General features: G+C 47.2%; 1 protein-coding gene across 2 annotated transcripts in view; it reads left to right on the top strand.

Annotated features, from left to right (window-relative positions):
• Nucleotides 1-15,923, top strand: part of nphp3 (nephronophthisis 3) — a 30,825-nt gene that overhangs the window by 2,764 nt on the left and 12,138 nt on the right. For both annotated transcript variants that reach the window (XM_080417619.1, XM_080417620.1), the window contains exons 4-14: nt 899-1,024; nt 1,138-1,288; nt 1,782-1,934; nt 2,702-2,835; nt 3,344-3,504; nt 4,292-4,448; nt 4,598-4,672; nt 5,019-5,189; nt 5,743-5,846; nt 6,402-6,516; nt 7,035-7,178. In XM_080417619.1, the coding sequence (XP_080273745.1) occupies nt 899-1,024; nt 1,138-1,288; nt 1,782-1,934; nt 2,702-2,835; nt 3,344-3,504; nt 4,292-4,448; nt 4,598-4,672; nt 5,019-5,189; nt 5,743-5,846; nt 6,402-6,516; nt 7,035-7,178 (1,491 nt within the window). The remainder of the gene's footprint in view (nt 1-898; nt 1,025-1,137; nt 1,289-1,781; nt 1,935-2,701; nt 2,836-3,343; nt 3,505-4,291; nt 4,449-4,597; nt 4,673-5,018; nt 5,190-5,742; nt 5,847-6,401; nt 6,517-7,034; nt 7,179-15,923) is intronic.

Here is a 15,923-nt window from a genome sequence, read left to right on the forward strand (position 1 = left end):
GAGCACCGAAGTCTGACGTAATTTACACATCCTACCTGGTTCGCGGTTTTCCAACCCCATTCTGAATTCCCATGACGTCTTTAATATCGCGTCAAATAAGAACTGTGTTCCAAAAATAAACAAATGATCCCGGCGGTTTGACTCTTATGGATATGAAGCATCAACTGACGGTGAGAAAACGATAATGTTACTTCCGCCCAATTAGTTACATTTTCGCCAGAAACAGACTGTATCAAATATGAGTGACTGACTATCATAAACGATACAGAGCCTCCTCCCTGACAATATCGCCGAGACAGTTTGTTTATTTATTTTTGGACCACAATTCTTATATGAGACGATTCTAAGATGACCCAATGTTATTCTCCATAGCGAAATTACTTTACGAACCAGGGGATGAACGAGTGACGTCAGGACTTCTGTACTCTATTGTTGACTAGCCATTTACTTTACCACCTAAACCTGCTATCATTTACACTAGTGCTGCACGATTCTTGCTCAAATGTGAATCACGATTTTCCTCCATAAGAATTGAGATCACGATTCTCACACGATTCTCACACAATTCTCTTGTAAATATAAAATATTTTTTTATTGAAAAAACAATCGTCATAATTTAAAATCGAGATCGCATAGGTGTCTGAATCGAGATCACGATCTTTTTTCGATTAATCGTGCAGCAGTAATTTACACAATGGCTAATGGCAATTGGCCTATAGACCGGTTTATATCTAGAGTTTACAAAAGATGTGCGCATCATATTTCAAGATAATATTCATTCAGCATGGAAACAAACTTAAAACTAAGACCAAACTGACCAATTGATGGATTATTTGACACTGAGGTATATTTTTTGATCTCATTGCACTGATGGCCATTGCTGTTGATCTGATGACAGGCTCTGCAGAAGACATACCAGAAGATCCTCAGAGAGAAAGAGAGTGCTCTGGAGGCAAAGTACCAAGCCATGGAGAGGGCGGCCACGTTTGAGCACGACAGGGACAAGGTCAAACGACAATTCAAGGTAAAGAATGCGTCTGACTCTGTAGCATAGCAACCCCGTTATATCAGTTACCTACCACTCTTCAGCATTCAACTCCAATGGCCCTTATACCAGCTCCTCTAAATGACCACCAGATCTTCCGGGAGACCAAAGAGAAGGAGATCCAGGATCTCCTGCGAGCCAAGAGGGACCTGGAGGCCAAGCTGCAGCAGCTGCAGGCTCAGGGCATTCAGGTCTACGACCTGGATGACTCCGACTCTGATGACAACCGGACTACAGTCACTGGTCAGAGCACCTCTCCTACACTGGTCCCAATTGACGTTGTACTACTGTGTTTCCCAAATAGTGGGTCGGGAGCCATTTTTGGGTTACGGACCAATTTCTATGGGTCGCTAGTAAATATCTTTTTTTTTATTATTATATATTTGTTTTTACATTTCCTATTTATTATTTATATGTATTATATTTATTATATATATCCAATACAAAAATCTAACAGAAAAAACGAGGAAATAGTGAAAATAACCAGTCTACAAGATCACAATGCATTGTGTTGTGATCTATTAAGTAGGGCTTAAGTTTGAAATTATATGTATTTTGGTATATTTGGGTCCTGGGTTTTGGGTCTCTGAAATGTTTGGGAAACACTTGTCTTACTGTACGTTCTGCCATTTCATTTTCTTTTCTTGTTCCATTCTGTTTTTCTTCTTTGTTATTTATTTCCTCTATTTATCTTCCAAAAAACTGTGTTTGGTGACATTGTGTTGTTTGTGTACAGCTGCAGGGACGCAGTGTGAGTACTGGGGTGGTGGTGTGCTGGGGAGTGAGCCCTCTATGGGCAGCATGATGCAACTGCAGCAGACCTTCAGAGGGCCAGAGTTTGCACACAGTTTGATAGACGTGGAGGGACCGTTTGCTAACGTGAGCAGAGGTGAGCGCTTTGAAGCGGAAATCGGCAAGAAAACACGTGTTTGGTTCCTGAGTCTAGGTCGTAGCTGTGTGTGTGTGTGTGTGTGTGTGTGTATTTGAGAGTCTGTGTCTCTAAATCAGTGTTTGAAGACGTATGCAATACATCAGTGGTGTAAAGTAACTAAGTACATTTACTCAAGTACTGTACTTAAGTACAGTTTTGAGGTATTTTTTACTGTACTGAGTATTTCCAATTTTCAGTACTTTTACTTCTACTCCACTTCTCATCTCAGAGGCAAATATTATAGTTTTAGCCATTTGAAAATAGCCGTTTGAAAATAGCCGATGCTACTCTGCTATTTTCAACAAAAAAAAAAATTAAACTTGTGAAATGCATAATGAGTACTTTTACTTTTGGCACTTTAAGTACATTTTGATTCCAATACTTTTGTACTTTTACTCAAGTACATTTTAAATTGCGGACTAAGGGCGCGCTCCCACCGCACTTTTATTTTACCTCTGGGGCGGAATCTGCCAATGCTTTGTCAATGCAAATGCGTGGATTCATGGTCTTGTGGATTTTTTCCAAGAATCCATTCATTTGCATTGACAAAGTATTGGCAGATTCCGCCCCAGAGGTAAAATAAAAGTGCGGTGGGAGCGCGCCCTAACAGAGTATTGCTTTGAGTACTTTTTCCACCACTGCAATGCATCCATTTTTATCTGTGTAGTAGTGTGTATGTGCTCTTGCGTGACGTGCACTCTCTAATCTCTGTTGGTGCATTTCAGACGACTGGGATACTGCAGTGGCCAGCCTGCTGCAGGTCTCTCCTCACGTCTCACAGGCCTTGTGGAGTAACACGGTGCGCTGTTACCTCATCTCTACCCAGGAGACCAAAGCAGAGCTGGACATCTTCATCCAGGTTCACTATGTGGTCCACCACCTACTGTACTTTAAGACCAGAGGCCGATTCTACAAAATGTCCTCTAAACAGTTTTTTGAAAAAACTTATGTTACCCAAACTTTTTCATGTCAAGGACCCCCAAAATTATGTTTTTGGCTGCAGACCCCCATCTCAAAATGTTTTGTTCCAGGGACCCCCAGAAGCAAAGATTTGAGTTAAAAATGTTTGCTTTAAAACAATATATATTCAAAGAGTTGAGCACATTTTCTCGATTTTTCAAAAATAGCAGATCTACAAGCTCATAGCGCGGCACTCGGTGCCGCGCTATGAGCTTGTATATCTGCTATTTTTGAATAGCCAAAGTGTAAAATAATGTTTTTTTTAGCTCAAATCTTAAAATGACAATGTCCCAGGTCTTAATGGGTTAATTACATTTACATTACACATTCTGTGTGAACCCAAAGAATATACCGTATAGAGAGAGCTTCTCGTCCATCATCGTGCCATTTGTTTTCTCGTGTCACAGAAGTACTCGCCCAAACTGCGGAGGCTGTGCGAGGGTCTGGGTCACTTCTACCTGAACGTGAACTTCCCCGAGGAGAGTGCTGGCTCTCACACCCTGATGCGCAAGCAGGAGATCGAGCGGAGCTCCGTGTGTGTCCTCCTTCTCAAGACGGCCGTCACCATGTCAGTACCCTCACTATTGATTGATTGATTGAATACTTTTATTAGTCTTAGTTAGGCTCAGTTAGGTCTCCTATCTTCACTGACGAATGGGGTCTGGTTCCAGGCTAACCAGCCACACCTGACCTAGATATAGGCCAGGGTAGATGGCTCCCTTCCATTTGTTTGTACTGGTGAGGCGGTTGTGTTGGAGGAAACCACATTGCTGTTGTCTTCATAATCATATCTGATGCATTATTGACTCAAAAACATATTTTTTTGCCGTATTAAATGTTAACCGCATCAGGTACAGGATAACACAAAAAAAGTCCTGGGGACTTGTTTCCATTGTGGTCCTATGTATTCAATTCATCAGCATAGCATAAAAATAACACGATAATACATGTCATCAACAAATACAAAACATTATTTATAAAGGATAAAAAGGGGGGAAAAGCGGCATTGAATGTCACCTCCTTTCTATGGGAAAATGCATTTATCCCCACTTGTGGTCTCCTGATAGATGATTTTTCAAGCCAGTTTTAAAAGTATCCAGTAATTTACATTTTTTAATGGACGGTGTCGGGGCATTCCACATTTTGTTGGCAGAATGAGAATTTTCCCATGTTCTATATTTGGGTAGTAGCCTAGCAGATTGTTTTCACTCCCTCCAGTATTGTGGCTGTGTGTGACACTAATACTCTCACTAGAGTTCCCACAGTGTGTGCATACAGGCCCTGCCATCATCCTCACTGATATAAACAACGTATTTTATTATGTCTTTTTGTGCACATGCACCACGTGTGTGTAGCTCTGTGGTGGAGGATTCTGAGGAGGCCTTTGTGAAGAACCCGGATGGCTGCCCCCTGGTGCTGTATCTCAGGACCGGAGAAGACCACCCTCTCACTGGATCCACCAGACAGCTGCTGGAGAGGGTCAATGCGGCTGACAAGGCAGCAAAAGTCAAGGTGTGTGTTTCTGTGTGTGTTTCTGTGTGCGCGTTTCAGGTGTAACGTTGCTGATTTTCAAGTGCAGAACTCCTCTGATTCTTTCACATCAGCCAGTCATACACAGCCTTTCTGCATACTATGATATCATGTGTACATTTCACCTATAGGTGGTGGATCACAGTGGTTCCCCAGAGGACGGAGCAGCCTTGATTTACGCCCAGCTGGAGAAAGTTGTCAAACAGGTAGAAACCTACAGTATAATGTCACTGCTGTTGTGCAGAAGCCTCGGATTAAAAAAAACGTTTTTATTAATGCCCTACTTTGTCTTACAACAGTGTTGCCCAAAAATAGCCGTTGTGACCGTGTAGATCGGCCATTTTCGTAATTCTTTAAAGATTGTGAAAGTGGTTAAGTGTGTCTATGGGGTTTGTAAATGTTTAACCAATGAAAAGTATTAACAAGAACTGTACACTGGATCCACGGCCTCTTTTTGGCCATTTCCTTAAAAAGTAGTACTTTTTACACCACTGGTCACCACCCCTGATTCTTCTCACATGCTGTTATCCTCTTCCTCTGTCACTGCTTTAGGAGTTGCTGGGCCTGGAGGGGACAGACGTCGACTCCAAGGACTCGGGCATAGACGAAGGACATGAGGAGGACTCGGGCGACGTGCTGTGGGACCTGCATGACGAGCAGGAGCAGATGGAAGCCTACCAGCAGGCCTGCAGCACCAGCTCCTCTCAACTTGGCTTCCAGAAAGTAGGGCAGATCATATCTCCTCCTCATCTCAGATCCTTTAAATAAAATAAATAAATAAAATAAATAAATACAATTAAATAAATACAATTAAATAAAAATGTTATTTTAACCAATCTGTATGTTAATGCCAAAATAAATGTGAAAAGGATGAGGCCGCACAGCTCTTAGCCACGATGCAAAAATGAACAGGAAACCACAGGAAACCAACTATTCGACAATATAGTCTTCGTCAGGGTTGAAAAAACTCATACAGGATACTTAAAAAAAACATTTTCAGGAAAAAAAAAAAAATCAAACATTTATTTAACAGAACTTCAAAAAGATTGAAAAAGGTTAAGAAAATCCCATAAATTGAAAATCTTTTTAAAAGTAGTGAAAATAGCAGATCTACAAGCTCACAACGCGACACGAAGCGACGCGTTGTGAGCTTGTAGTTCGGCTATTTTCACCGGGCAAAGATCTAATTTCTCTTTTTGGTCTTGAGCTAAAAGGTTTGGGAACCACTGCTCTACAGTAGTTAAATATGTGTCCTTTGATGTCTTCCTGTCCTCAGTATATAGATCGTCTTAATGACATGGTGGCAGCCCCTCCACCAACCCCTCCACTGCTGGTGTCTGGCGGTCCAGGCTCAGGGAAATCTCTCCTGCTCTCCAAATGGTAACGACTACTTCACCATCCAATAGACTGTTAAAATAGGTTGCATCCCCACAGGCAGATTAGATTTTTATTTTAGCTCAGATTTATATAGCACTTTTTTTTACCCAAAGTCGCTTTTCATAAAAGAAAGGAAACCAACTCTATTAAGAAGAAGAAGAAAAGAAAAAAAATAAGAACAAATATTAAAATTAATAAAAGGTTAAGTATGGGTTGGGGAGACATCTTAACTCGACTAGTAGAGCCGTCAATGTTGAGTGTGAAGTTCTGGGTGGAGCAGGTGCTGTAGTCTGGGCCATTCTCTACTCTATTTGGAGAGTTATATACTTAAAAATAGTATGTCCTTTTCATTTGGGAAGCGGGAGTCATTGTCCTCATAGTTCAACATCTCAGAAAGTGTTATACATTTTGGTGATCAAGGTACCACTACCACTCAAATGGTGCCATTATTTGCTTTTCATAGTGTACTGTCAGCTTTTCTGAAATGGTAACAATATGTTTGCAGCATCCTCCATTGACCCTGTCTGTCTGTTGTAACTGCTCTGTAATGTCCTCCAGGATTGAGCTTCAGCAGAAGCAGGCCCCCAACACGTTATTCCTCTATCATTTTGTTGGTCGGCCTCTGTCCGCCAGCTCAGAGCCGGTTCTGATCATCAAACGCCTCACAGTCAAGGTAATGTAGCATACTGTATATTGTCGCTGTCGAGCAGAAACCTTGTATCGCTGGATTTCATCTTAAAGCCTTTTTTTAAAGCAGCACAATGCAAATTGTTTTTATGAATACATTTTAATTTTGTCCAATCTGTATGGTAGAGTATGTTAAGGGTCAACGCAATTTTGACCTGATGGTCAAGATTCAATTTATCCCCTGAGCAAGCAGGCAGGCTCTATTAGCTCCATGGTAAGCATTTCAACACTTGCACAGGAAACCGGGTTCAGATCCGGGGTAGAAGAGGAAAGTTACATAGTGCTGCTTTAAGTCTCAAGAGCTTGTGATTAAATAGTAACTACATTGGATCCATTGGAACACTTTTCTCAGTTATTTTTCCATTACCTGAAAAGTAACGGTTTTGGACATACAAAGTTTATGCTCGACAGCAACCGTTATGTAAGATTTTATTATTATCATTATTTTAATGACAGGTTTTGATTCCCTTTATTTTTTATTGTCTGGTTGATGTTTGCTCATAGTTGCTGCAGCACTTCTGGTCCATCTCAGGTCTGTCCATGGAGCCTAGTAAGATCCTGGAGGAGTTCCCACGTTGGCTGGAGAGACTGTCGGCACGCCACCAAGGAAACATCATCATCATCATCGACTCCATCGACCAGATACAGGTATACAGACCGTGTTACCATGTCTGCTTATTATAAGCGACTTTGGGCTTGTTTTTCTGTATAGTCGCTTGCAAATATTGGTAGTTATTTGCGTTTTTTTGGGGCTTGTTTCTGAAGTGTAGTTGCTTATTTGGACTTGCTTCCAATCTTTTGTTTTTATGATGGTTGAAACCATTTTCATGTCAAGGATCCCCAAATTAATATGTATTTGTCCGCGGACCCCCATCTGAAAATATTTTGTTCCAGGGACCCCGTACCAGATTTGTGTTGTTAGAACTAGAAGTTCGGGCCGCTGCGCGGCCCTCACATCTAGCGTGACGCGTCGTACACTTCGCATCGCAGATCCACCTTACAGCCACCTCACAGTGTGAGCGAGAGTATTGCGTGAAAGTAGGGCAAAGTCGTTTATAATTGTGGGATATGGCAACACTGTGGTGAAAAGTAAGGCAAATTCGCTTATAATCAGAGGACATGGCAACACTGAGTGTCCTGTGCTCCCCTCTGTCTCTGTCCCTGTGTGTTTGTCCCCCTGTCTGTCCAATAAGGTTCGGTCCCACATAAAATTGCCTAGTTGGGTTCCACCTAGGGCCCAGGTAGAACCCACCTAAAGCCCACATGGGCAACCCAGTTGGGACCCACCTCGGTCCCACATATAATTTCCTAGGTGGGGCCCACCTAAGGCCCAGGTAGAACCCACGTATAGCCCACACGGGAAAGCCCAAGTGGGCCCATATAGTTCAGCCCACCTTGAAACCATATGGGTCCCATGTCAGCCCCACATAAATTGCCAAATTGGGGCCCACCTAGGGCCCAGGTAGTACCCACTTAAAGCCCACATGGGCAAACCCAGTTAGGACCCACCTCAGTCCCACATAGAGTTGCCTAGTTGGGGCCCACCTAGTGCCCAGGTAGGACCCACCTATAGCCCACAAGGGCAACCCAGTTAGGACCCACCTTGGTCCCACATAGAATTGCCTAGGTGGGACCCACCTAAGGCCCAGATAGAACCCACTTATATCCCACATGGGCATCCCAGTTGGGACCCAAGTGGATCCCGCTGACATTGCCGACATGGGGCCCATATGGTTTAGCCCACCTTGAAACCATATGGGACGCAATGGGCGTGCTGGCTGGGTAGGCTGGCGTGAAAGTGTATAATATTTAGAGAAATTGAAAGTTTCAAATAGGGAAGTAGTAGTAGAAGTAGTGAATTAGCAAACTGGAGATTTAGTGATTTAGACAGAATGTTTCCTTTAGCCTCATTGTGTGCTAATGCACGCAACTGTTAAGGCAGGTTTAATTTTTGTTGTCTCATAACATCCTTTGTCCGTAAACAACATAGGCGACCCGTCTGTGCCTTGACTTCACCCGGCCCCCCGCCCCTTTGCCTGCAGTGTGTGTGTCTCTCTCTCTCACACACACACACACACACACACACACACACACACACACACACACACACACACACAACACGGAGAAGTTCTACAGAGTTCGAATGAATTACGGCCGATCTACACCAGACTTTTCAAAGCGCGCGTATGCGTGGCGCGTAGAGTGCGTTTGTTTAGATCCAATTGATATCAATGATAGCGGCTACACCAGGCGCGCGGATACGCGAGTCCCGCATACGCAGGCTTTAAAATAGGACTGGATCTAAAAGTGCGTGTGTGTGTATATGCGCAAAAAAAGTCTGGTGTGTTTCCACCGTTAATAAGATAATATAACAGCGTATCCGCGCGCCTGGTGTAGCCGGTATCATTGATAATCACTTGGATCTAAACAAACGCGCTGTGCGCACCACGCATACGCTCGCTATGAAAAGTCTGGTGTAGATCAATCGGCCGTGTTGTACCCCCCCCCCACCCCCCGAGTATTTTTTTCTCTCCGTGTCTGTGTCTCTCTCTTTTGTAAATGGAATGCTAAAATTGCCATTTGAATGTAGTTTTAAAAAATATATATATATTTTTTAATGTAATTTTAATTGTATTATAGTATTATAATTTTTTTCCTGACCTACCAATGCGAAAACAAATGCTTTCATCATGTTTCCCCCTATAAACGTGACTTGAAAGTTACGTTTTAGAAACTGTAGCTGAGGGTTAATGAAAGGACTGTATATGGGGGAGATTTGGCACTCGCCCCTGTTTGTCGGTTAGAACAAATGGACACAGGACCACCACCTTGTTATAGTTGACTTCCACTTTACTGATTTTAGTGACAGTAGAATAGTACAGTCTGACAGTATGGTCTGGAATACAAAACCAAAAACACACACGTTCATATTCATGAAAAGCAACACTGTACCAAACTAATAAATTAGCACAAAGTACAAACAATGACACAAAACTGAATTAAATAAAGAACAGAAGCACAAAGCCTACAACATAAAGTACTCACTTATCAGGAATGACACATACTGCACAGAGATGTCTGCTCTGGAGGCAAACAAACTAGACTGACACTCTGGGTCATGTTAACCTGAACACAATAAATGATAATTGGAGTAGGCTGGCTTCAATATCCAACTGCCCAATAAGGCCCTCCTGTCTATTAAGGAACTGGCATGATACACAATTAACTAAAAGTAAGAACACCTTAGTCATTAGTAATCATTATTGGCAACACCTGCCTGGCCTTTCTTACAGCCGCCCCCAAATGTATGAAGTACATTTGCTTCTCAGAAAGGTGGCTAGGTGGGATCCGCTGAAACAGCAGCACTGTCCTCTGTTCCCTCTGGAACGGCTGGCAGGACAACCAGCCTGGACACTGGTCTTGTGTAGACTTTGCCCTTGATCTTGACATCTGCAGATCTGATACGCCCATCAGCGCTAGGATGCACCTCGGTCACTTGTCCGATAGGCCAGAGTGCACGTGGGAACTGTGGATCCACTAGCATGACCACCGCTCCTTTCCCCAAGTCTGCAGATGTGTTGTGCCATTTCTGGCGGCCTTGCAAACTGGGAAGATACTCCCTGATGAATCTAGCCCAGAAATGGTCCGCCAGGATCTGGCTGTGTCGCCAGCGGCGTCGACTGAGGATCTCAGTTTCAGGGTAGACTACCTGGGGCAAGGAGCCATCTGGCCGCCCCAGTAGCAGGTGGTTAGGAGTCACAGGATCGGGGTCAGCAACGTTGGAGGGTACATAGCCCAAGGGCTTTGCGTTAAGTATACCCTCGACCTCTATTAAGACAGTCCTTAGGACCTCCTCTGTCACAGGCTGTGCACCCACTGTGGTATACAGGGCTGTCTTAACGGATCGTATTTCCCTCTCCCAGGTCCCGCCAAAGTGGGGCGCTCCTGGGGGGTTGAATCGAAAGGCTATCTTCTTCTTGGCAAGAAGCTGCTGCCAGTCATGAGACATCTCGGCGAAAGCGGTCTGTAGCTCTCGCTCTGCTCCCCGGAAATTGGTGCCCTGGTCAGAGAGTAACTCTGCGGGCGTCCCTCGGCGGGCAATGAATCTCCTCAAAGCCATAAGGAAGGAGTCAACGTCGATGTGGGTCAGGATGTCTAGATGCACAGCCCTGGTTGTCAGACATTTGAAAATGATCCCCCATCTTTTTTCACAGCGTCTCCCGATTTTGACCTGGAAGGGCCCAAAGCAGTCCATCCCTGTTGAATAGAAGGCCGGCTTAAAGAGTCGTAGACGAGCGACTGGCAGGTCGGCCATTTTGGGGACTGTAGGTCTGGCTTTCCATCGTCGGCAGTCAGCACATGTGTGCTGGAAGCGACGAATGGCTTCTCGTCCCCTCAGAATCCAATATGCCCGGCGGATTTCGGCAAAAACCCGCTCCGGTCCGGGGTGGCATAGACGGCTGTCATAATCCTGGATCAGGAGCTTAGTGACTGGATGACCTGGATCCATAACTATGGGGTGCATGGTGGACTGCTCTAGATCCTGTGCCCGGCGCAGTCTCCCCCCAACTCGGATGATCTCACCCGCCTCGTCCAGCTCTGGGGACACGGTGAGTAGCCTGCTGTTAGAGGAAACAGACTTTCCTGCTTTGAGAAGACGCAACTCATCTGTGAAGGTTTCTTGCTGTGCCCGTTTAAGGATGAGATACTCTGCCTTGCGGTAGTCGTCGGCAGTTGGATTCCTCCCTGGTCCTCCTGGCCCAGACACCTCTTGCGCCGTAGCATCCAGAAGCTCCTTCCAGGTGTGATACAAGCTCTCACTTGCTGCAGGGGAGTTGGCTACTGCTGTGGTTGTACCGCAGAAGGTGGCCTTGCGTAGCTCAGAGGCATCCTCTTCTGCATTGGAGATTGGCTTAGTGGGCCAATTGTCTGAGCTTTGGAGGAGGAATGATGGTCCCTGGCTCCATCTGTTGGGCTCAGCTAGGTCCATCAGGGTCTTGCCCCGTGTGATGTCGTCCGCCGGGTTGTTTGCGGAATTGACATGTCGCCATGAATGCGGTTCTGTTAGCTCCTGGATCTCGGCTACCCGGGTGCCGACGAAAACCTTGAAACGACATGACTCAGACTGTAGCCACATCAACACAGTCGTTGAGTCGGTCCAAAGGGTGGTGCTGTCAATCTTCAAGGTGAGCTCTTTCTCGAGAAGCTTCGCCAGCTGGGCTCCAGTCACTGCAGCGCAGAGCTCCAATCGGGGTATAGAAAGCTGTCTCTTAGGAGCCACTCTAGAACGGGCCAGAAGGAAGGACAGGACAATTTTACCGTGGCTGTCTTCAGTTCTGAGGTATGCAACTGACCCGTAAGCCTGCTCTGATGCATCACAGAACACATGTATCTGTCTAGTAACACTGGAGATGTCGACCTCATCAGGGACATAGGACCGGGGCAGGGTGATGCGAGGCAGGATCTGCAGCTCCTCTTCCCATTCCTTCCAGGACTGCAGCAACTCCTGGGGGAGGAGTGGGTCATCCCAATCTCGCTGCTTGTCCCAGAACTGTCGAAGCAACATTTTTGCCCGGGTGGTGTATGGCATGATGTATCCAAGGGGGTCATACTGGGACGCTAGCACCTTGTACACATTCCTCATTGTTAACACTTCGTAGTCAACTGGTCGATGCTTATAGCCCAGGGTATCGCTCGGGGCATGCCAACTGAGTCCAAGGGCAGATTCGGGGGAGGTTGACTTCTCTTGAGCTATCCATAGCTCACTACTGCTGGACCTGGCCTCACTTGGTAAGTGACGGATGGTGCTTGGATCGTTGCTCGCCCATTGACGGAGGTCAAATCCTCCCGAGAGCAGTAGCGTCCGTAACTTATCGACCAGGTTCTTGGCCTCCTCCGGAGTCGGCAGGCTCTGAAGGCAGTTGTCGACGTAGAAGCACTGTTCTACCGATAATCGCACATCTTCGTCAGGACTGCTATGGTCTAAGACATGGCGTTGTAGTGCAAAGGTGGCACAGCATGGGCTACATGTAGTGCCAAACGGAAGCACTTGCCACTCATAAATATCCGGAGGCTGTTCTCTTTTGAGGTCACGCCACACAAACCTCAGCAGCGGTCTATCTTGGGGAAGCAGGCGGACCTGGTGGAACATCCCCTTGATGTCTCCACTGATGGCGATGGCATGTTCACGGAACCGCAGCAATACTCCTAACAGGGAGGCACCCAGGGTTGGACCGGGAAGCAGGCATGCATTCAGATTGAGACCCCGGTACTCATGGGAACAGTTGAATACAATGCGGTTCTTATTGTTGCGGCTCACCATATGATGGGGGATGAACCACGACTCCCCTTCTGGAGTGGGTGCCTCCGGACTCAACTTAGCCACCACACCGGCCTGGATCAGCTTGTGGATCTCCTCACAGTAGGCTGAGGCTAGGTCAGGGTCTTTACTGAGACGTCTCTCTGTGCTTCGCAGGTTGGGCATAACCGACTCTTGTGAGGCCTGGAAGACGGGCATGTCTTTGCAGCGCAGGAGTGGGGTTGCATAGCGGAAGACTCCGTCTACCTCCACCCGTGTGGTTTTAGTGTCCAACATGTCCAAAGCTGCTTTGTCTTGCCTAGAGCGGGTCACAACCTTCTCTGTCCTATAGGGGAGGACATCTGCCTGCCAGAGCTTCTCAACGTTGCTCAGTAGTTCAGGGGTTTGGGGCAGTAGGGTGGTGAACAGGCACTGCTGTGGGCGGATATGCCGCCCCATCGACTTCGTAGGACCCTGAAGAGTCCAACCCAGTCTGGTTTTAACTGCGGCTGGCCCACCTGGCGGTCCCAGCCTTACTGGCTCGATGGGCGTAACGAGGTGAGGCTGGTCAGTCCCAATGAGCAAGAGAGGTCTGGCATGCTCAAAGGACTGTAACGGGAGGCCAACCAAGTGGTTGTACTGTTTCTGTAAACTCTTAACAGGGTATGAGTGGTCAGCTAGCCCCAGGCGTTCTGCTGTAAAGGCACCCCTGATGGTGAAGCGACTCTTGCTGTTAGAGGCAGGGGAGATGTGGAATGAAACTGATGCACCCTGCAGGGTTTCGATATCCTGCCGGATGGTCCTCAGGTCTAAGTTTTCTGGGGTTCCATGCAAACCGAGCTTCCTTGCAGCTACTGAAAGGAGTATGGTGCGCTCCGAACCATCGTCCAGGAGGGCGTATGTGTCCAAACTTTTGTCTCCAGAGTGCAAGGTCACTCTGACAACTTTCAACAAAACTCTGTTGTGGTCAGGCGGACGGTCCAGATAAAGCACGTCAGTGGTGGTGCTGACCAGACCAGACCAGACATCTTCGTTATGTTCTTCCTTGGGTTCTCTGGTGTTCACCTCGTGCAAGACTTCCAGATGCTTACCTTGGCAAATGCCACAGGGTTTCTTGAGGTCACACTGTGCTGCCTGGTGAGACCTCCCACAGCGCCAACATTTCCTTTGGGCCCTGATCCATTCAGACACCTGGTCCTTAGACAGTGCCTTAATGGCAGAGCACTGGCTCAGATAATGCTGATTATTATCGCAATAAGGGCAATAGGGTTTTCCCTTGCTGCGCTGGTTAGCAGGGCCACATTGTGAATTTGTGGGTTGTGCCTGCTCGGGACTCTCCTTAGATCCGTGTAGGATGGTGGTGGCTCTCTGCTTCTGGAAACCTGACTTCTCTGTAGTGTTAAAGGACTGTCCATCATAATCACGACACCAGGCCTCGTATTGCAGCCACTCTGAGAAGTCTAACAGCGTGTGAACAGCACTTGGGTTACGGAACATGGCACGTCTGAAATCTGCTCTCTGCTCAGGTGGTAACTTGCTCAGGAGGCGAGCTACATGGGACCCGCAATGTAGCTCTGCTTCGCCGTCTGGACCCAGGGTCCTAAGCATGCCCACTAAGGACCGGACCTGAAGGGCAAACTTCTCAAAGGCGACATTGTCCCCACGACGAAGGTCTGGTGAGTCCATGACACTGGCAATCCTGTGCAGAGCAATGTGGTGGGGCTGACCATATTTCTCGTTCAGAGCCGCCATGGTGTCTGAGTAAGGGGTGGGAGAATGTAAATATGAATCTGCAACAAGTCGGGCCTCCTCAAGCTTGAGGTGATCAACCAATATTTGGTATTTAAATAACTCAGTCCATTCCGGGGGTAGCAGGTTTGCTAGGGCCATCTTTAGCCGTGCAAATTCACTGGGGTCTCTGTGACTGAAGTGGGGAATGGTTGGCCTTGGCCCTCTGTAGGTTGGCTCGACATTGGCTATGAAGCCATTGGGAGATTGAAGGACAGGTGAGCCAGCCTGCCTCAACCGCTGAGGCTCGTAGGCTGTTGCAGAGGTCGTTGGCTGCGGAGGGGCTGGCTGAGTGTACGGCACACTGTGGGGGCGTGTTGCAGGCTGAGGAGGTGCCTGAGTATACGGCACACTGTATGCACGTGTTGCAAGCCAAGAAGGCTGAGTATACGCCACACTGTAGGGGCGCGTTGCAGCTGAAAACCTGGGTGGAGGAAGTGACTCGGACCGTCCTACATTCAGGGACTCCAGTTTCACATGTGGCGTCTGCGGGTGAGGGTCCCTACGAAGTAGCGAACCCTGTCTCTTGATGGCTGGTGGTTCTCTGCTCTGGTGAGGAACCACATTGGCTTGGTCCTTTACGACCCGAAGCTCAGTCATCAACTTCTCCAGTATGTCTAATACTGGTTCTACGGGTGTTGGAGGTTGTCTCACCTCTTCTGCATTCGGCCATGGAGATGGGTCCTGCCAGTCTTCCTCATTATCCTCCATTAGTTCCGCGTCTGGAGGTGGAGGTGGTGGGTGTATCGGAGGAACCAACTGTGGCTGTGTTTGGGGAGCTGGCCCTGCCTGCTCCACCTCTGTGGGAGGTAGGTGTTGGGCGGCAGGTTGCTGGGGTGGAAGCGACTGTGGCTGTGTTTGGGGAGCTGGCCCTGCCTGCTCCACCTCTGCGGGAGGTAGGTGTTGGGCGGCAGGTTGCTGGGGTGGTTCGGTGTTATGGACGGACACCATGAACCTCTTCATCTCCTCTTTAAACAGTCGAAGCTCTGCCAACTCTGCCTGCATCGCTCTGTGAGATTGATGTAACCTGCCATTCTCCCTGTGAATCTCCTCCATCTCTGATGGGTATTGCACTGGACGTCGTCTAGGCCTCCAGTGCTGCTCGAAGGGAGTGGAGTGTTCCACATAATCCTCCAGGGGCTCTTGCTGCCGACGGTAGGCTAGCTGTGGGTCAGGACGAGACTCCATTTTACTGGTAATGTTCTCCTCCTGAGAATAGCCCCACTTATCTAAAGTAACATCCCATCTGTGGCTGGTGTCTGAAGGGTCATGTGTGAGGGGTGTCATCCTGGCAGCTCCCTCTGGAC

This window comes from Gymnoscopelus braueri (genome assembly GCF_963280865.1).
Source record: "Gymnoscopelus braueri genome assembly, chromosome: 21".
In the NCBI taxonomy this organism is placed as follows: Eukaryota; Metazoa; Chordata; class Actinopteri; order Myctophiformes; family Myctophidae; genus Gymnoscopelus; species Gymnoscopelus braueri.